We start from the raw sequence: 22,726 nt of genomic DNA on the forward strand, positions 1-22,726 counted from the left end.
CAAAATATTCATTTTCTTCCTCTGAAGAAAACTTAAAAAGAGGGTGTCTGCTGTGAGAAAATAGGAAAAAACCTTTCATTCAATCTAATAATATTGCTACTGTGAGCAGTCAGCTAGTTACTGTTGTAAATGAAAAAACATACTGCACAAATGGATAAATCAGACCTACATACGGGAAGAAAATGAAAAATGAAAACATAGGTGTTCAGGCTCAAAATCTGACAGATGTTTTCCAGTATTTTGTCTTTTCTTTTTTAAAAATGTTTTTGCCTGTAATATCAGCAAAATAAGGGATTAAGCAAATGAAGAAGCAGCACCACTCCTGCTCTTTTCTCAGATCAGTACAAAAGAATTAGCAGCCCTAGTTTTACTCTTCTCTTAGATCAGTGCAGAAGAATTAGCCACTGCATTTTTATTGCTTTCTGCTGCTTTTTGCAGAATGTGCACAGTGTGCAATTTCTGACGAACTGTAAGCTTTTGACCCTTATCCTTATGCTTCAGAAAAACTTGATAGTCTGAGAGTCCACAAATAAATTAATCCTTACTATTATTATAACTGTTACAGTATAATTGGGGAAAAAACTAAATGGTAGACTTTGTTTCAAGGTTCTTATTGTTTGAATATTTTAGGATAGGAAGTGGAATATATTTGTTATTGTATATTGAAATAGTAGTGGGAGTTCCTGAGTTAGATTTGTTTACATGCATATACCAATAGGTAGACTGTATGTATGTTTTTTTGTGGGTTTTGGTTTTTATTTGAAATGAAATTTAGCTTACTATAAAGGATTAATGAATAATAGAAATGCACATTGTTTAGCTGCCTGTAATATGCTGAAATATTGGATTTCAGAAGCTTTCAGACCTAGTTACTGAACCAGCAAACCTCAAGTTTCAGGATACTAATAAAAGAGAGCCTTCATCATGTATAGATTATTCTCATCTTCAAATTACTCACTAGAGCTGACTTGCAACAGTAGACATGACTTTCCTTTGGCTTACAATCAAGCCTCAGCCATCTTCTAAAGTATTTTTAAACATTTAATTTTTACATGGGAATCTATGAATCTTTATTTATATCTCTGCAGATTCATGTATATGACTCTGTGTCTAAATGGAATATTAATGGAAAATTATTGCAGCAACTATAAAAATAAAATTTGAAGTGTTTTTAGTTTTCTGTCTTAAAAGCAAAGATCATTTCTATATAAATAGTATTGAAGCTGTGTATTTATTTAAAAAAAAAGTTGGCCCAAAGATTCTTTTTCTGTACTTGTGTCCTCCTTGCACACTTCTTTTTCTTGGAATGCTGTTTTATTGTATTTTGCCTAATCATGTCTTAAGTGCTTTAATTTGTGAGTTCCCCATCCTGTAAGTGGCATTCATTTGCACATTTCATTCTGCAGTAATTTCCAGTAAATTGGAATTTCATTCCAATTTAAGCCTCATGATCATTTTCATTAAATCTAGAACCATTAAACCCATACTGATTTAGTTGAACAGTACCTAAAATACATTTCTAATATTGCTTTCATTATTGTGCATTTTTGTCCTCTCGTGAATGCAAAAAAAAAGCAGATTCAGAGAATTTACTTGAAATGGTTCTCTGGTCTTCATCAGATTCTGCTCTGCTGCATCTTTAATTGTCATATCTGGAACCATAGTCTGAAAAAGGGAAAAGAACTAGTATTAATAGGATACTAGTATCAATAAGATTGTAAGAAGCTTGCACAGTAGAGCTTGCAAACAAGGCTCACACAAAATTGCATAGAATATAATTTCGATACAAAATTAGCAGATTGCAGTTGCTTTTTATGGTAATACTCCACACAGCCTGTTAGTGTCTAAGTCCCCTTCCCTTTGCTGCCCTTTGTAATTCCTTTTTGCCATTCTTGGCCTCTGTCAGTGCTTAAGCAGAGTAAATATCTTGCTGGCAGCTCCCTGGCAAGAGGAAAGAATGATGTGAACTGATACCGTGCTCCTGCATTCACCTAACCTGAATGTTTTCCCTGGTACTTAAGTTAATTTTTTTCTCTCTTTCACTGTTTTCCTAGTCATTGTTTGATAGTTTTAAGTCCACATAGCCAGAGCAACAGTGTCTTTACAGAGCCCCTTTTATCATCCCAACAGTGTCTTGTTTAACTTGACTATTTAAATGGCTAAAAGTCAGCATCCTCCAGTTCTAAAGTGGATTGGGCAGCAATCCAGCTCTTTTTGTTAGAGACAGACATTCATTTTTTTGGACTAGAAACAAATTACTTCCAAATGCTGGAAATGTAAGAAGGCTTTAAAAAAAAAAGGGTTTCAGGTGTTTATAGAACAAATTAGTATAAAATAGTTTTCAAAATGCTAGTCCACATTTAAAATAAATATTTAGTACTTTTAGAAGCTGTGAAAATACAGCGCTAAAAACCTGAAATCACTGATCCTTAGCATGCATAAGAAGTATGGTGAGGGCACACTGGTGTCACATTCCCCGTGCATATTTCTATTATGCCTTGGATTGCATGCCTAAAAGGTAGTATTTTGGGGTGGTTTTTTGCATGATTGATAGGGACTGGCTGTAGGTTTAATGAGATGACTGCCTGTAGCAATCAGAAATTGAACTGGTAACTGTTATTTTACAACAGTGTTTGATTCAGTTCCTAAAAATGAACATCTTGATTATCTAGATGACTGGAAAATAAAGTATTTTCATTGGTCTGAAGATTGTTTCTTGTGCCTTATTCAGCATTATATAAGCACTCTTTCATCCACAGAAAGACAAATTAGTTCTCTGCAATTGTTACTTGTCCCTTTTAGTTTTATGGTGTCTTGCTTGTCTCTCCCACACCTTCCAACTTCCACAACAAATGAAATGGATTCCCACAAATACAATCCTACTCATCTGGCTCATCTCAGAACCCATCCTTACAGGCCCATCCCATTCTCCCTTCTCAGCACCCCTGTCACAACATACATTTCTTCCTCGGTTGCTGTCTGATCAGCTGCCATGGTAATTGGAGAGATGAGGTTGGATGTCTCCATAGGGTTTGCATTCCTACAGTTGCTGTGTCATTCTTTTAAAGGGCTGCCATGCTCAGCACATCCTGCCCTCTCTGGCACTGTGGCCAATTGCTGTGTAAGGTTTGCATCCCAAAAACCAAAACTCCAGACTGACAGCTATGGATAGTCCCTAAGGGTGCTAGTTCCCAGACTGTGCCAGAAATTGCTCCTGTCTGCCTCAGGGCAAAGCTGTGCCAAAGACTATGCAAGAGTTACACACAGTGGGCAGATGAATTCCAGTCCTGATGCCATTTAGGTTTTTGGTCATATGCATGGACACAAAAGAGCACAACTTCCTGTGCATTAGCTACACAAAAGAGAGGTTTTTGCTGTCATTCCTAGTAGCATTTGTGGCATTCCACAAATGGCACTCCATAATGACATCTAAGGATATCTCTGGAGATGAGATTTCAGAGGTTCTGGTCAGATCTAAATGTGCTGCTGATGTCTCTGGGGATTTGAGCTTATATGCTGGACACTTCAAAGGCATGTGGAGCAGTGACAGAAGTAAAATACATTATTTCAACATAATTTAAAAATAATTATGAAAGAAAATTTTCAAATGAATGGTCAAGATACAATTAAGTACCTTAAAAACCGTTGTTTTCAGAATTTAATTCCTCATTAATTTGCATTTTTTTAAAAAAATAAATTATTTCTATAAATGTTGCTTGACTTGTTTTTAGAAGTTCTCCCTATAATCATGTGGAACTTTAATCTGTACACATCAGCTAGAAGAAGATAAATGGCTTTTAGACATGTTTATTTTTCTACTTGATGGGAATTACTCCCTCTCCCTTTTTACCCTGAAGTAGTTTTTCTTAAAGTTTAATAGCAACTGTAAAAAAAGGACAGAATCACTACAATGCTTCCCTCTTGGAAATTATTGTTTTCCTGACCTTCATTATTTGTGAATGTGTGTATTCTAGTTTTTGCTGGAAAAAAGAGGACATTGCATGGAACCTGAATTTCAGACCTAAGCAAGAGCCAGAGGAGTTTGCCATGGCTGGAACAGACTTGGGGAATGACAAATCCCAGGGTCTCCAGCAGGGAAGTGTACTGTTTACAGGATGATGCTTCCTTCCTTTTTGGGCAGCTCTACAGACAGCTGTGCTGAGGGGGTAGAACTAAACCTCTGGCCATTCTTGCATATTTACAGCTTCTCAGAAGGAATTTTGTTATCATCTAGCAAACAATGAAGGAGGGAGAATTATTTCCTATTTTGAAATGTATCAAGTGGCTTTAAACAAGATCTTAGTGTTTTCTAAGGTAAAATGAACTGCAGAAAATCTCTAGATAACTGTGACCAGGAGGCTGGAGTTCTGAACTGACTCCAAATGAGTGTTGGGTGGATCTTTGCAGCTTGGGAGAGCAAGTGAGCATTTGCATAAGTGGAATAAGTTGAAGATGACTCTTCACCTAAGACAGAAACCAAAGCTGATGTAGTACCTAAAGTATGACAATAATTTTTTTCATTCTGTTCTGTGCAGAAGCAACACAGAAAGAGTCTCTTGAGTCAAATAATTTGTCGCTTATCTTTTTTTTTCTTTTGAAATATTGCACTGTGACTGGAAACAGCCAGGCATTCAGAAATAAAAAAACATTTTTATAATTTTTAAACATAAATGAATGGTAGTGTTATACACTCCAACTTGCTTGTTTGCTTGTTTACCTTTTTCTTCTTTGTTGCTTAGTGCAAATGATATATGTTAAGATTGCCAGAGGCAAATGGTGTGATTTGCTTAACAGAGTTCATTCAAATGCATAAAGTAAACACTTATAGAAGGAAAGATTTTTTCTCCCATGTTCGTAGCAGTTAAGTTTTGCCTGCACTAAGAACTGCAACAACAGGAAATAATTTTTAACTTGATGGAGTAATTTTTCCTCTAAATAATAAGCCAAGTAAACAAAAGTAGATTTAGCAGAACAATATAACATGCATCTATAGTAAAATACAGGGTGCTAAGTTGAATGCATTTTTAAACAAAAGAAGTGTTCTGGCTTTACTGCTGGCACATACATTGGATAGACAATTACAGGTGTCTTTTTATAAAAAGGAGCTTCCATCAGAATAAAAGAAAAATCTTTTCAAGCATTATACATTTCGTGGCTCCCCACCTTAATGCTGTCCCTTAATTAATCAATGTATTTGAAGGGGAGGCAGTGTAACATGCTAAGGTACTGTAATGTAATGAACATTATAAAGTTGATCCAATTATAATGGAACAGTAGAAGATGATGAGAAACTATCACATTATAAAAAAACTTTTTTTGCATTATAATGAAAATTATGATGAAAATTTTTTTTAAATAAAAATTCTCTCTGCCTAGGGTGGCCAAAAATGCCCTATTTGATTGCATCTTCTTTGCCCACGTTACTGTAATTATTGTTACTGGACTGATTCCCATCCTGGAATTCCACTCAAGACACTGTATTTTTTGCACAAAATATAAAGTGCTACTTCCTTGAAATTATACAGATGAATGACTAAAACATGTATTCCATAGCTCTTAAAGGGAGATTGTTCCTTGGTTCTGAATTTTTGCAGTAGATTTTCTAACAAGACCTTAGTGGTCCCATTTGTTAAGTACATTTGTCTGAGTCTTGAATCAAATAAGGATGTGCATAGCCATTTGCAAGTTCGCAGGCTATTTAGCAAGAATGAGCTTTAAGAAAAAAATGCCAGTATAAGTTTTATTTTCCTTGGTTAAAAAAAAATAAAAAGGGAATGATCAAATTGTAAGCAAACAAAAATATCTGGTACTTTACCATACTATCATGTTTACTGTAATATTGCCATGATTTTGGCTTAACTAGTTGGGAAACTGATCTTTAGTTACTCTAGAGAATGAGGTGCAAAAGAATGAATACATTTGGTTTCGGGTTTTGTGTTATGGCATTTGATGGAGTTGTTTACTCCATTTGATGGAGTTTTTACTCTTGCAATGATTTTCAAAACACAAATATCAGTGAAGAAGAAAAAAAAAGAAGCAGGATAGCTGCTGCAAATATTTTGTAAAATGTCCATCTGAAGCCTCTCAACCTCTGGTAATTAGAAGCCATACTGTGGAGATTGACAGGGTAAATTACCAGTTAATGTTTACACAACAAAGCATATGCCCAGTACAATATCCTACAGTGATGTTACTGAAACCAGAGTCCGGAAATGTACAGTGGAAACAAGACGTGGTACTTTTCTTGTGCCAACATAAACAGCAATTACAGCACAGTGTGAGAGAAGTCATAAGAAATACTACTGCGTATCAGTAGTTCAACAAAGTCAGCACTTTTGTGTAATTGCAGGGGAAAAGGGCTGAAAAACATTACAGATCTCAGCAAGAAATGGGCCCTTTATACTTTTAAACTGATCCTTGATAAAACAATGCCGGGGTCATGAGAAGGCTACTCTGCCAATTTTGCTTCACTGTGGGATCCATTGACATCTGGCTGAGCTGCGGAAGCTGGAAAACTTCTTTAATATTCTCTTGACAGTAAAGTGGACATGTGGAAAACATTCTAATCTGTTAATCTTTGGTGCTCCTGAAGAAAAAGGACATTTGGCTTTATACTTTGTGATGATAAATATTTTCTCCAATCTCGCTGTAAAGTTAAAAGCATTTGAATCGAGGATGCAGTTCTTATTTTGCATATATGGGAGAAGATGGATGTGCACCTGTGCAATCCAGAAGATGTAAAGAATGCCGGGAGTTTTTTCTAAGGTTAGTTTACCATACATCTTGGAAATCCACCTTTCTTTATGCTGAATGTGGTTTGTCAATGAATATTGGTGAGCAAAGTCTCTGAACCTCTGTACCTCCTACATACTGAAGTAGAATAAAGTATTGTTTCACTCAGGGGATTCTGAAAATGGAATTAAGAGAGATTTGAAATAGAAGTTAAGTCTGAATAAAAAGTTCTGGTTTTATTCAACAGCATTAACTGTACCAGTTATTTTTTGTTGACTGTAATATGGAGTAATAGTGAATGATGGAGATACATATCTGTTCAGCTTGAGTAGGATGCACAATTGTTCATTTCTGTTGTGAGATTTATCTCCAGAAATGAGAAAAGGAATCTCTTGCATTATAAAATAACTGCTAGAAAAATATATTATATATTCCAAGTACAAAGCATCTATTACACATTAATACAAAATGCAAAAGATACTATGGATTATGTGAAGACCAAACTAGGATTCAAAATCCTACATATCCTAGTAGTACATTCTAAAATAATATGAAAAAATGTAACAATGCATGAAGGCTCAGGATGAATTGAAGTCAGATGGCATTTTAATTGCTGTTATTTTGGTCCTTTAGATACCCTGATGCTGAGATACGATAGTGGTACTGTGGAATGAAAATTGTTCTGCTCTCCTTTCCCTGTGTTTTTATAAATGCTGTTATTGTTGGAAATTTATTTATTTTAAAACAACAGATGTTTTCTGTCATCAATCTATTTCATTTGCACACAGTGGTACAAGGTAGTGCCCACTGCCACTTAGTGCATAATGCTGCAAGTATTCTAGTTAAAAGAAGTGAGATAAATTACACCTCCAGGAGCAATTTGGTCACCCAGCTTAAGCTGAAGAGTGACTCAACACAAGTTGGTCTTCCAGTAACTAGAAGGGTTGAGAGCAGGCGGAAGCTAGCGAGGACAAAAAACCAAGATTGAAAGAATATGTAATTTCTTTCTAAGGTACAGATATAGTAAGAGGGGTACATATGATAGATTAACATCATTATGTGCTCTCTGAATGTAGGAAAAATGCTTTTCGAATGCTGTCATGCTTGGTTTGCCATTTTCATTGACAGATTCATGCATTCCACATTTGCCACATGTACTTCAAGCACTAGACCTTTCAAATCAGTGCCTATCCCTGAGTCTTCATAGTAGTCCTCTGCCCTTTTCAGTATTGTGGCTCACAGAGAAGTGCACTGCCTGCAGCCTGCATCTCAAACATTGATTTTTACCTGTTCTGTCCTTCATTCCACTCATTCTCAGCTGATACCCCATATTATGGAAATGCAGCCATTTTATTTTAGTGGGTATTTGTCTACTCAGCTTATCCTCTGTGAGCCATCCATGGAAGTAAGTGGATTCTTTTTTTCTTTCATCATTGGACCACAGCAGTCAGCAGCTCCAAGCATTCTTTGTCTAGTCCCAGCTAAATTTGCCTCTCCCAAAGCTACCCTCAGTAACTTTATCATGGAGTTAAGTAATCATTTCTCTTCCCTGTCAATTCCAAGCCCTCTGTTTATTTTCCAGTTTATTTTTATTCATTTATGCATGTAGCATATGAGAAAGACCTTGTTTTTACCTGATGATATGTAGGTCACAGGCAACCTGGCATAGCTTTTGCATCTCTGGACTAGATAGTTCTATCCCAGCCTACCCCAAAGCTCCCCTTTGCCTTTTCTGTCTAGTTCCTACTTTCCCTCCAGATCCCAAGATTATTATCTTCTCTTCCCTTCCTATTTCATTGTTCTCCTGACTGTGTTCAAACTTTTGTCTATAGAACAAATACCTTGTGTTTATAGATCAGGTTATTTCATGACATAGTAAGCAGATAAATTGTTAAACCATCACAGGTTTGCTTGAGAGCAGCAGCTTCTGCTGAAGAGCATCCTGAGCAGTAGCTACTTACTTTGAGTCAGCAGCAGCATCTGGCAATGCCCTGGCTTGCCTGGGCAAAGAAGGAAGGGAGACTGGAATGTCACTTACTGTTTTGATGATCATTGCATCTTCATGAATTCCAACAAGACCTTGGTGTGCCTCCTGCTCCCCCTGCAGCTTTGTGATCCTTAGCAAGGGAGATCTGGAGTTGAGCACAGCCCCACACCAGCAAACCCCAGTGTTTTTAAATATAAGAGTGCACATATTCCTAAAAGGAGCACAATCAGCCTGCACAGGCAATAAAAATAATGATTTGTGAACATCTGCTTCATTAAGTGTGTTATGGCACAGGATTTTTATTAGCATTCCAGAATCTCAAAACCAGTCTCATGTTGAATGGAATTGATTCCCCCTAAACATTCATGAATGTTTTCTGAAGAACCAGATCTGCAACACAGACCTCACTGCTCAGGCTTTTTGTGCAGGTGATGCATTGTCAGTCAGGGACACAGATATTTCAACTCAGGCTCAGAGAAATTGCTTCACAATTCTTTGTGGAGGTTAAGGAAAAAAAGCATGGTCAGCTGCTGCTCTCTTGACCCTTGGGCATTTTAACTCCCAGACTGAGCAGTTCCTGACAATAAGGTGGCAAATAAGGTGGAACTTCCCTAAGCTTGTAACAAAGTCCAGACTAGGATCTCTTAAGATCAGTATCCCTTCTGTGCCAAACTTGAGACTGCAAAGCTACAAAAATATCTCCAAGAACCTAATGTAAAACTTATTGAATATTAATGTACCAGAGTGGTTTTCTTCCCCAAAACTTGTTCCTGGAAGTGACCAAGCCCATTTTTCACTGAAACTTTCAATACAATCCAATCTGAGGCAGAGACAAGGTATGGAAAATATAAGTTCCAGCAGTTAAAGATTGACAAAGTAATAAACAACTGAAAGTGGGGCCTTATGACGGAAAGTGTTAGGGAACTTTAACTCTAGATGTCATTGCCAGCTTTGCTTATAATAAATATGTCAGTAGCAATATGAAAAGATGTGTACAATGAGTTAAAGGAATGCAGTATTAACCTATTTTATGTGGCACGTCTGCCCACAAATTGCTTGCATCTCAATATGTTTTGCAAGAAAAGGATTTTTTTCCCCTCGATGAATGTATTAATTTTCAAACGACGTGAACTGGGAAATTAGATATTTTAATGTTACAGTGACACCCTGTGGCCAATAGGGATGCTGTTAAAAGCAGTTTTGTGGTGTGTTTACCTCTGGCAAAAGCAAAGAAAAAAAAGGAGCAGGAAGGAAATGGAGATAACTTTCACAGATTTCCACAGAGAGGTGTTATCCCATTTTATTGCCTTATACATAGACAACTATGATTTTAATTTCTTGACTACCAAAATAATATTTATTTGCATGCATTTATTATATTGAAATACAGGAGAATGGCAAGCTTTGATTTTAGACAACTTGACAATGTACATTAGGGAAGGGCCTTTGTAGCCACTGAACCTTACCAAGCATTTCTGGCATAGTCATTTCTGTGTCTGGCTAATTCTCTGTCTCTCTGCAGGAGAGGGTGATTCTGCCAGTGGCATCCCATGTAGTGGTGGCTAGCAGACTGATGCCAGAGAGACACAGTAATATGGCATTCCACACACCATTCCAAGAGTGCCAGCTAGGCACTGACTGGGCTCCAGGATTATATAGCATTAGCCTTGTTCTGCCTTTTGTGTGGGCAGCCTTTGACCTGACATTTCTTACTTCTTCCTCCCTGCCTGCTGCCTTCCTTGAGCAAAAGCTGAACTAAAGCAGCCACTCTTTGCAGTATCTACATGCCCCTGTCTTTAAGGCACTGGCCACTGAACTTCACAGTGCTGTGGCCCCTTGACTTTGTGGCACAAATCTTTTCCTCTTTAATACATACCTTGTATCCTTGATATTTTGCTTTCAAAATCTCATCGTTTAGAAGAAGCCTAATTTATGAAAGACCTGATTTATAGCTTCTGATTTATACCACATACTTTCCTGGAGTTACTGATGCTGACCTTGCCATTTTTAAGAGAGAAACGAAGTTAAAATCCTGCCAGACAAACGAGGTTTAAAGATCAGTAAGGAAGGAGACTGACTGTCCCAACAAGAAGTTATGGGGAGCTAGTAAAGCAAACTGAGAAACATGAAGCATTTATTATTCACTGGCAATAATGGTTTCCTGTTAAAATTGGCTGTTTGACAAAGGTGATGAATTTAATTCCTTGCTTTCTCATTAGGGAATTAGGAAGTTAGCATGGGACAGGAGCAAAAAGTCCTCTGCCTTCTCTGGAGAGTAAGCTAAAGCTAGCCAAAGCTAAAGTTTGGAAGGTGTTCAGGAACCACTGTCAGGAATTTTGTGATTTTCAAAAAGTGTCAAAAAATGTTGAAGTACTGTAGTTTTCCTGGAAGCCAAGCCATTGTTCACCCCCACACATGTCCATGTGGAAGCAACTCAGTGAGTGCTCATTTAGGACATAACCTATGAAATACCTGCAGTAAAACTTCTCATGAATGTCAGCCCAATTTAGTGCCTGTCAGGAAGTGACAGTGAGACTGTGGACTTTTAAAACGTCATGACAGTGAATTTTTTGCAAGCTTGGATTCCTTAAAGGATTGAAACTCATTATCTCCTGTGAAAGTCTGACAAATATGAAAGATATGATGAAGGAAAACACCTTGTTTTATATATTTTGTCAAATTTTAGGTTTTACTTTAGAGCTCCTTTTGCTTTTAATGACTGCAAAGCCAAAACAGCTTCATAGAGTGCAGAGGAGTTATTTATTAGGTGCTATTTCAGACTCTGTGCTTGGACAGACTGGGCTGTAATATCAGCCACCAAATTAGTTAGTAGCACTGCTGAGGGATCTTTTCCAACATCTGTTTTTAGCACTGTTAGATTGGAGCTTAGAGTATGGATTATTTAAGGATTTTTTTTGAATGGGGCCACTGAAGATGAACTGGAGTGATTCTGCACTTGAGTCAGCAAACACATTATAACTGTCTGTACAACATGCAGGAGCAGACAGATGCAGCTGACCCTGTTGCTGAAATAGTGCTACCTTGCAGTAGATATCCTTTCAAAAGCATTGTGAAGAGAACTTTAAAAGACATTACCTTAAAGGAGAGACACCTGCTCACTGCATGTTAAGACCACTGATTTGAAGAACTGTCAGATTTGAAGGTCAGTCAGGGTTGCTGTATTATATATGCCATGTTTAGACCTTGTCTACCAGTGGCTTTATGTTCAAATAGCAAATACATCCTGATAGAGATACAATTTTACAGACTTCGTGTTTATGCACTAGGAAGTAATGGATTAAGTGTCCTGTGGGTTAAAGCCATCCTCCCAAGGATGCAACCAGTGTAAAGGTGCTATTATTAGACCTTCTCCTTTTTTTTTATATTTAGCCAAAATAGTCAATGATTTAAAAGACAATTAAAAGAACAATTATCCCTGTCTGTCATGTGGAAATTACTACTCCCACTGCTTAGTCAGCAGAAGGCATCAAGGTTTTGTATGCTCTTGTATCTACACTAAGATAAATTGTCTGAGCCTATTCCAGCTTCCAGTAAGGATACTTTGAATTACTCAGACAAGGCTGCCTGAGAATACAAGGGTGTGGTTAGACACAGATAAGTGTTTCATGTTACCTTCAAGTGGCTGTGGTATCCCATATCCACCCATAGCCACCAACACTCTCAACAGAGTTATCAGCCGCCTGTACCCCACTGCTGTGAGATTTGCACTGCAAATTCAGAATCATGGTGGCATCACTAGTGTTTGTACAAGGATATCAAGAATTAATATGTGTCAATTCAATGTCTTTAGAAAACATGCCCTTTTAATGCTGGAGGATATTGGTTTTCTTTTTGCAGTGAGTGCCCTGTGAAGGACTGGAGCAGACTTCTGACTTTTTTGGCTGTTTTTTTACCAAATACTATTTAGTTGATACTGTATTTCCTGTTTGTGCAAAAGGACAAGAATTTATTGAGATAATTTTTTGGGATTAGAAAGTGACTATTTATATGCTACTGAAGCTATTTCTGAGTCTGCTGATATTCCTTGGGAATTTAACAGCATTGATGTACCTCACCATATTATTTGCCTATAGTTTCATCCCTATGTACAAGTTACTGAAAATGAGTGCATGAAGAAGAATGCTCAACAGTTATGAGAGATTGAGAAAACCTCCATGAAAGACACAATAATTTCTGATGTAAATCTTAAACTCAAACTGAGAGAGAAGGCATAGGAGTGGGATCATGCTTGTATCATGATCAACATCCACCTGTTAGACACCCTTTTCTGCAGACCTCCACCATACCCTAAATCTTTCCAATAAGAAACCTAACATGTGTCTCTGCATGGATATTTGCAAGCTGAGAGATGCCACTGTGGAGCTTGGGTCAATGACTTCTAGAGTAAATGCATGAATCTTAGCAGCTAGTGCAAAAACAGACAGAATTTCCAGCTGTTGTGAGTGCACATTCTCTGTGTGCTGGACACAGATGTGTCATATAACATTTTCTGACTGGTGGCCTGCACAAACAAAGAGTGTGACAAGTGACTGAACTGTGAAACATGCACTTTGGTGGTTCACTCCATAAGTCAAAAATTAGTGTACTTTAAAGTACAGTATCTCTTTTTAGAGACTCTTATTATGTGAGCAATATTAAATAGTACTCTCTTGTCTGTCATAGTTATGCCCCTCGACTCCTTTGAAATCTTTATTACAGGCTTTGAGCAGCTACCTAGATCAAGATCATATTCTCTGTCCAATAGGAATAGGACCTGGGACAACACTTTCTTCTTTCTTATTGCTCTCCAGAGATGTTGGAAGTTCAGAGTCTGTAAGGCCAATGATAAAACTATGGAGTGCACTGTTAAAACTAGAAGCAAGTACAAAAAAACCCACATTAGGGTAGTTTATTTCAGAACTAAAAAACCAACTACTAGGTATATTTGGAAAGGGGACTTAGAAACTGCAACATGCAGGATGTATCATTTGCCTACCTTGCTAGCTACCTGTATGCATGTCTGGGAAGGAGAAGCTCATGCTCCAGACCAGCCGCAGGGACAGGTGGGTTCCTCAGGAGGGGGATCAGCAATGTAGTCAGGCCTCTAAGCCAAATTCCTGACTTGCATATGTGGGTAACAAGCATGGCTTAGCCTCTGAAACTCTCTGTACCCAATGTCAGGGTTTTGAAAATTTATCTCTGCACAGGAACTCTTGTCCTGAATTTCAGTCTGCCTGACCTGTCAGGCAGACCTAAATTATTCCTGTGGGGAAGGGAACCCTCTAGTGCTCTGAAGACACTAAGAGCAATTTGTGTTCTTTAGGAACTTGCGTCTTTGAAGACCTAATAATTGTTCTGCCTAATTCCCTTGCCTGCTTCTGATTATCTGTAGAGCCTGAATGCCTCCAGAGGCAAGGGGAAGACTGAAGAGCCTTCTCTGACAAGGGAGACCCAGTGTCCTGGATCACATACCTAACTTATTGTAACAGAAAACTATTGCTTTCCAGTTTCAACTTCATTTTAAAAACCAAATCATAGAAAGAAGAGGGTGCAAAAGCTCCCTAAACATATCTGTGGAAGTCACTGGCTCAGTTTTTTTGCCTCCTCTCTTATCAGTCTCCTAGGGAAGACTTTATCCCATAGGAAATAATATTATCTCCTGGGTGGAGTAGCATGATCAGCTGCTGCTCTCTTGACCCTTGGGCATTTTAACTCCCAGACTGAGCAGTTCCTGACAATAAGGTGGCAAATAAGGTTCCCTAAGTTTGTAACAAAGTCCAGACTAGGATCTCTTAAAACCAGTATCCCTTCCGTGCCAAACTTGAGACTGCAAAGCTACAAAAAATATCTCCAAGAACCTAATGTAAAACTTATTGAATATTAATTTACCAGAGTGTTCTTCTTCCCCACTTTTTATCATGAATATGCTGAGTGGATCAGAAGAGAGAAGACATTTGAATGCAGCAGGAAGAAAACAAAAAGCAAACAATTATTAATTTACCACAGCTGAGTATTTTTTCAAGTCAAGATAAAGAGAGAAAAGACTTAAAACCTCTTTCTCTAAAACAGCAATCATCTTATCTGCCAAAATCACATGCAACAGACCATTAGTTCTTTGTTCTATAGCCTGTGTTTGAAAAGTCTTACCTTATAAAGAAGTCAGGACTAAAACCATTATAAGGAATTTCCTCCAAGGAACGCATCCATTTGTGGAGAAATATGTGTTTTATGCATGGTAACTAATACATATGGCCTGCCATTTATGAAAAATTATAAATAATACTCTGTGCTGATGCTTCATTTTTGTGTTGTTATTTCCAGATGGGAGTTGCTGTAGTGGATTCATCTGTTGCAGGACTTGGTGGTTGTCCCTATGCAAAAGGTGCTACTGGAAATGTAGCCACAGAGGATGTGATATACATGCTGAATGGTCTGGGGATCAACACAGTAAGATATTTTTACTTTCTACTCAAGACTTTAAGGAAAAAAAAAAACATTCTAGGAAACATATGATATGTACCTCTCAATAACTTGTGCTGTACAACAAAATATTCAGAGCCCATAGAAGTTTTTACAAACCCAGTGCTTTAATATGGCTTGACACATAACAGGAATGATGCTGTCTTCATTAGCAATTTAGAATAGAACTGGTTTGTGTATTTAACATAATTTGAATAATCCACTTCTTCCTACCTGGAGCTATGAGGAACTTAGTAGCAGCTGCTTTGTGTCATTGCTCTGCCTCAGTAACCACAAAAAATGCAGTGCTGTAGACATTGCTACAGAAGGCTGGGCATCTCAACAGTGGCTGAGCAGAGCTCAGCTTTTGTCACAGTTCTGGATTTGGGTCATAGTGGTTATTAATTTGTTGTCAATTTTTCTGACTTCAAAGTTGAAAAAAGTTGTGGTGTTTGGCACCCAAGCACAGGACATTGTTATTTCTCAGGTATCCACTTAAAATATTTCAAAATTGTACAGTACTTGTTACTGGCTAGGAGGCTTCACAGTCATTTTTATTACCTTGGAGGAGAGGACAGACAGCTTATATGCCCTGAGCTGCATTTTAGTGAACCTTAGCAGTGAGCATCCACATCTCAAGAGCACTCAGTTAGTATCCCTGGCTGGCTGGCATGTTAATTACTCTGTATTCCTAGGACTCATTTGCTGCCTTCTTCAATAAATGTGCTCTTTGGTCTTCCTGTTGGTCCCCATTTATCTGGATATGTCCCATAATGAGTTTGTGCTAACTCAGGCATTGCCATAGCTTTATGTTTAATTTACACATGGTCACGGAGAGTCCAGTTCAAAGGAGAACATATAAAGAACGGCCAAAACTACAAAGTGTGTGGTTTGCATTTAAACTCCCACAGAAAGAAATCCAAATGTCTGATATCTGAAATAGGAAGATTTGCATTATTGAGGAGCTCATTGGAACTTAGCACTTGCTTGTAGGCTGCAGTTCCGTGTGGTGTACACGCCAGTGGAGTTCCTTGACATGAAAGGATTACAGAACTTGTTTCTGAATTGCACATTCCCTGGGCATGGTTAAAGCATATTCAGTGCCTTACAGAGTTCACTGTAAGCATTTGTCTGCTCTCATTTGCTTTTTAGGGAGTTCAGGGTAGATCTTGTACACCACACGGAACTGCAGCCTACAAACAAGTGATAAGTTCCAATGAGCTCCTCAATCAGAAAATGTTCAGTCACATAAGTCCACTGTACAGGTGGACTCTGTTTTGAACTGTTTGTACACACTTTGGGGGAGCTTTTCTTCATGAAGAAGATGTTGATTCTTTTGAAAGAACACAAATCTTTGAAATAAGGAGAGGAAATCATGCATTTCACCTTACATTGCTGTGCGCCTTAGGCTCACGCTTTCAGTATATTCTTTCCTTGGGCAAAATACTCACTGACCTTCCCAACTGACTCATAGCAAAAGGAAGCAATTAAGCAAAAATAGTTGGATTATATGAAATATACCATGTACCAGGCTTCTAGATAAAATGGATTAATCTGTTAACAATCTGGTGGCCAAGCAAGAATACAGCTTGTCCTAAAGGTTGATAACAAATCCCATGGAGACAATCTCACCACCAAATGCTTATTTCTTCTTTTGTTTGGTTTGATGGTGATTTTATTTAGATTTTGTTTCATTTTAGATTTTAGATTATCCAATATCAAAACACAAGTCTTTGCTTTTTGAATCCTTTTTCATGCTTTTTTTCATGAAGTTTTGTAGTGTTGGATGATAAATACAGCACATATTTAGACTATATTTTTCTTCTAACTTCTAGCTGTAATTCCAGCTCTTTATTCCAGATTCTTTTGGGATTGAAAGATGTTAGTCCAGTATTTGGTCCACTGCTGATGGGACAAGAAATCACTCTCAGAGTAGTAGAACCTTCCAAACAACTAGAAGCTGTAACTATCCATAAATCACTGCAGCTTTACTGATCCCCATTACTGACCTATAACATGAATCAGGCCCTTTGTTTGCAAAAATTAGACCCTGGAGCAAAAATCTTGGAGTCTAAGCATTTTCAACATGTGCATTTATCATTCTTAACATTTTTCACCTCTTTTTTAGGGAGTAAATCTTTGTGCCGTGATGGAAGCTGGAAACTTCATCTGCACAGCTTTGAACAAGAAAACAAACTCAAAGGTTGCACAAGCTTCCTTCAGTACTGCAACTATCAATTAAATGGATTTTTCTTTTTGCAGCTTGATTACATTTTCCGTTTACCTTGACCAAGGACATTTGCTTTAGGAAATGAAACAAGGAAACCATTGCATCCAAGAAACAAAATAGAACCGATATATAATTTTTTTTTAATGGGAACAGTTATTGTACTGTACTGTCTTGTCAGGAATTGTCTGATTTGTAAGTAAGAAATAAATGACTGTAGTACAGAACCCTGTACTTTGTACATCTACAGATGAGAAAAATGTATAAACACCAGGACATTCTACCATGTCTTAAATTGAATTTTTAGTTCTTTTCAGGAAAACCGGGTAGAAACAGTGAGTACATAGTTAATTTTTAATCAAGATGTCTTTCAGAACAGTACAAATACTTTCAGTAGTTTATGAGATCTCACATTGTGTGTGGCCATTCTATTATGTATTTTATTTATCTGAATTCTAGCTTTTCATTTGTCAAGTCACTGTGTTATGAACACAGAGCCAAATCTGAATTCACTGTAAGACTTTTTTAGCAATAGAACTTCTTTTAAATTTTGTTTAACATCTGCTAAATTATGGATGACTTTATCTTGTTCCAAGACATTGTGGTGAATGGCACTCTGCCAGATCCTTCCAATCCTCCAGCAAATTTCCTTATTTGTTACATATGTTAAATTTGTTGTAGTTGCATTTTTTTGTCAACTTATTAAAACCTAATTGTATGAAGCAAATAAAAATTGGCAAGGTTTTTAGGATAATAGTATTTTGCTGGACTAGCTTACCCAAAGGAGACCACTTAGAATTACTTTTTTTTGTGCTCTATTGATAATGATACTGTTCTTTTAAATGCCTTAGTTCAAGATGCCAATGAACTGCACTGTTCAATAATCAATAGGTTAGATCAATAATGTACAAAAAAAGAGCCTTATCCTATATACAAATGTTCAAGCGTGCCATGAAAATACTGCCATGTTTTTCATGCTGAAACTTCACTACTCTTACTGGTTGATCATGTAGGACCTGTCTGTCCTTCTCTGTGTACTTAATTTGATCTATATTTTTTCTGAACATGGCCTGTTGACATGAAAATCTAAAACCCTGGACTGTGGTCTTCATCCATAGTCTCAATTTTACTCAAGATGAAAGAAAGTGGAAGATAACACATAAAAAAAGAAAAGGCTGAATAATTTTTTTGTCTGGAACTCAAGTCTTCCAAGTTACAGCTGAGTCATGGTTTGACTTCAAAATACCAAAATGAATTTTTCTGAGATCTTTTAGCCAGTTGTGTACTTTAGAATTGGCATCATTTAAGAAAGCTAGGTTTTGCATTCCAGGCAACACAAAGCTATAAATTTGTTATAATACAACTATTCTGCATATGCCACAATGATAGTCAAAATTATTATAAGCTACTTTGTTTCACTCTTCTCTTGGTAAAAGTCAAAGGATAAAAAAATAAATGTGTTCAGGTGAGCCAAAAATATCTTGCCTATCATTGCAAAATACTTAATCTTTCCTGCAGAGTCTAGTAAGAAGTACTTTCAAGTACTCCTAAACCTATGAACACCCTGATTTTCTTGACCTGCCCTGGATGCATGGTTGGATCACCACAAAAAAGCTCTTTTTGCTTTTTCCCCATGTTTCAGCTGGGGCTTTGCTATTTAGCAGCCACTATAGCTCATATATCAAAACATGAACTTAAATAAAACCAGGTCTTGAACCATTCACAGGCTTAAAAACTCTGTAATGAATTAGACCCAATGAAGAGGTAAGGAAACTGCAGCAGTACAGTTAAGCCTAAACATGATGCCAGAACTGACATCTTAAAAACTCCTTAATTTATGTATCATTTACCCCTGAAGGTGACTCACCTTACTGTAATACTTTCCTGTTTAATAATAATTTTTCCTGTTTAGTTTTCTCTGTAGGCCCAGAATTGGCTCATTTTGAGCTGAAGTATGCAGTTTTCATGTAGGTCCTGATGAATTTTCTTCCACCCAAGACCCTCTGAGCAAGCATGTTTAATTAACATAAACCATATTGAGCTTCTCAAAGATTGAAAGTGAAGTCAGCCCTTGAAAAAAAAGCAGTTGCGATGCAAACCTGAATGTGAGACCAAACAACTGAACTGAGACTGTACTTGCTGCTCAGCCTAGGGGGATTAAATACACATCCCTGACAGGACCCAAGGGAATGGCCTGAAGTTGTGTCAGGGGAGGTTTGGGTTGTATATTATAAAAATGTTTTTCACCCAGAGAGTGATTGGGCACTGGAACAGCTCCCCAGGGCAGTGGTCACAGCACCAGCCTGACAGAGTTAGAGAAGTGTTTGGAAAATGCTCTCAGGTACATGGGGTGAGTCATAGGGATGGTGCTCTGCAGAGTCCAGGAGCTGGACTTGATGATCCTTGTGGCTCCCTTCCAACTCAGCTTATCCTGTGATTATAAACTTAAAAAGAACACGCTTTCTCATAAATCTGGATTAATTTGTGCCACTGGGTGGACTGGAATTAAAAATTCCTAAGCCCAGAAAAATCCCAGGAAAAGAATGTCAGTGCCTCTGCAACAGATGGCAGGGTTCTTTTTCCTGAAGGTGGTGGTGAGGCCTTCAATTATCAGCCAAGTAAGGAACTGAACAGATTGTGTCCATTTTTATGCCTCTGTGCACAGTGCATCCTAGGCTTCTCAGCATCTGGACTGTCTGGTTTGCAGACAGTTGGCTCTTGATTCAAGGTTTTTGTTTCTCCCTATGCAGTGAAACAGGGTACCTATTAAATCATGTAGATGAACAACCTAAAATGTCTCAGTTCTTTATTGGGTCTGTTTTAGAAACTACTTGGAAACTTGTGGAGAGCCTTAATTGCAGGTCTGTTATTCTGTAATGATGTGAGCATTGGAAAAGATGAGCAGTCACATCTGGAGCCTGTACTTTACCCACATGTTCAGCTTCAACCACATCATGAGTTATTGTAATCCAGGGTTGAGGTCACAGACAAATAGATTGTTTGTCAGGATTGTTATGAGAGAAAGAAATATAGAGCCAGAATAAAAAAAAGCAAACCCCAACCCAGTGTTTATGTGCCAAAATTGCCACCTGGGATGAATTTAGGTTGGTGGGTCCAGGTGAGCAGTCTATAAAATCCTTGTTTAGTTGTAGTATGACTGAGAATCTTGAGACATCTTGTGTGCTGCCTACTGACATTTTCTAGGTTTTAAAAATGTTGCTGCTCCACTTTCCTGGGCTGCCATAATTTTGACTATGCAAAACATTTTGACACCTAATCTCTGGCTTCAAAAAATAAGCATGTGTTGCTTTTAATAGCAAAGGCTAATCCAATAGTCATGCCATGAGCATGCATCGCTCACGTAGGCAGCATTGAATTCAGCTCATGGTGAAACAGCTGAGACTATACCCCTTGAAAAACATGCCAAGACATGGAATGAGGCTCTCCAGTGCTTCTGACTTCCTAAACCTTTATGCTTACATTCAGAGTGACCCATCACTAGTGGGTGACCCATCACTAGCTCTTTTAGGCCCTGTCACTGTCCCCAGCTGAATACATCGCTGTAACTTCACCGTGACGTAGCCCCCTGGCTGTGGAGGGCTTGCATCCAGGTGTTTGGCTTCCATGAGCAGGTGTTCTTATCACTGTGTCATTATAAAAATTTTAAGTCAAGATATTGCATTGTTGAAGGCATGACTGGTGTGCTTTGTTGGAGGAAAAGTTGATCAGTTCCAGTAGTATGGGCATAATCATTCTCCAGTGCCTTCCAGAACACAGCAATGACATAGATCCCATCCAGTTCTAATGTCTTCCAGCAGCAGCTTGCTTTGTAGTTTAAACTTTTATGTATTAGGGCAACTTGGCTCTGGACCAGCACTTTAATGGCTCATTTTTGTGTATAACCAGAGCTTATGAAATAAGAACTGAATATTCTAGTGTTGTGAATAAGTCCAGAGAGGCTGTGGCTAATTTTCCTCTCTTAATAGTGTCATTTGAGTTCATAAAACTTTTATTATTGTATTAAGGAGTCACAAAATGAAGACTGCAAGTCTGTGAGATAAAATTCTTATGTTTGGGATCAGTGTTGTTGAAATGAAATAATGCTTACTTAACCAAAGAGTTAGTGTGAATGTATAAGATCTGCCCATTTTTTTCACTGAGTTTGTTTTAAAAGGTAAAAATATTGTTTAGTTACTGTGATATCAGATAATCGTTACTTTCTGCCACTGAATATTTCTATGATTTCTGACACTGCCTTCAGTTCTATTCACTGATTGTGAGGTATCTAGAAAAGTGGCTAAACAGGTATGAAAGTGGCAAGAAGTAGATGAATTCCATTCTTGACTTGCTGATCAAAATTATTCAGCTTTCCTTTTGTTATATTTTTGAAGATTATTTTTCACTACAGCCCTGCTGTAATGCAGTGTTGATCTTCATTGCTGCAATAACACAGCAGGCAGAAGGACTGCAGCCAAAGTCAACTTAGTCCTTTGAAACCAATGGCAAAGAGATGATATGTTTGTCAAGGAATTGTCATGTATCCGCCTGGTTAAATGAATTTGTGATTTTGCAATATGTGGTGTTAGAGCTGAAATAAAATCTCTCTCTCTGTTTATGGAAACTGATGTGCTTATGTATTATGCCAGATCCAGCAGCTCTGACTAACCAGCTCATGCATACAGCATTAGCAAATATAAGCTGTCACTGACGTGTAGGCCTGTGTTGACTTTTTTACCTTGCAATCCATTTTGAGTTCTTTTTCTTAAAATTACCTTTTAATCTGGTGTTCCTGTGTGTTTTTATAGCAGACAAATCTCTTTTAAGTTACTGGGGAAACATTTCTTTCCTCCATTAACTAAACATTAAAAGCTACAGGCAGGAATGGAGGTAGGAGTTCAAAAAAATTCAATGAGGCATTATCTAACTTCAGTTGTTCCAATGCAGGATAGAAATCTGTGCTGTCTAAGTGATGTCTAAAATTCCCTACATGTTTCATGGCAGACTGAATGACTTCAGCATGTGATATGAAACATCAAAATGCTGATGAGAGAACTTTCTTGGCAAAGTCAACAGCAAAATTCCCTACCCCATGCTACTCTTGAAGTGCCTCAACATGACCTGCAGTTAGTTATCTTCACTAGCTTGAACATAAGGGTTCGTATTTTCCTTGGTGGAAAGACAGCTACAGTCATTTCTAAAAAGAACTGAATGGTGTTCTCTGTTTTATGGCATCATCTTCTGGTGTTGGTGCTGCTTCCTTCCATCATCTGTGTTCCTAGCTCAGTCTGATATCCAGCTCAGAGCACCAGGATGTGATTCCC

The 22,726-nt window shown here is 37.8% G+C and overlaps 1 protein-coding gene across 3 annotated transcripts in view; it reads left to right on the forward strand.

Moving 5' to 3' along the window:
• HMGCLL1 (3-hydroxymethyl-3-methylglutaryl-CoA lyase like 1) overlaps positions 1 to 22,119 on the forward strand; it is a 75,911-nt gene extending 53,792 nt beyond the window's left edge. For all 3 annotated transcript variants that reach the window (XM_030236029.2, XM_050972450.1, XM_050972451.1), the window contains exons 8-9: positions 15,041 to 15,166; positions 17,307 to 22,119. In XM_030236029.2, coding sequence (XP_030091889.1) covers positions 15,041 to 15,166; positions 17,307 to 17,420 — 240 coding nt within the window. In that variant the 3' untranslated portion in view covers positions 17,421 to 22,119. The remainder of the gene's footprint in view (positions 1 to 15,040; positions 15,167 to 17,306) is intronic.
• The last annotated feature ends 607 nt before the right edge of the window (positions 22,120 to 22,726 follow it).

The sequence above is a fragment of the Serinus canaria genome, chromosome 3, assembly GCF_022539315.1.
Source record: "Serinus canaria isolate serCan28SL12 chromosome 3, serCan2020, whole genome shotgun sequence".
NCBI classification, from domain to species: Eukaryota; Metazoa; Chordata; class Aves; order Passeriformes; family Fringillidae; genus Serinus; species Serinus canaria.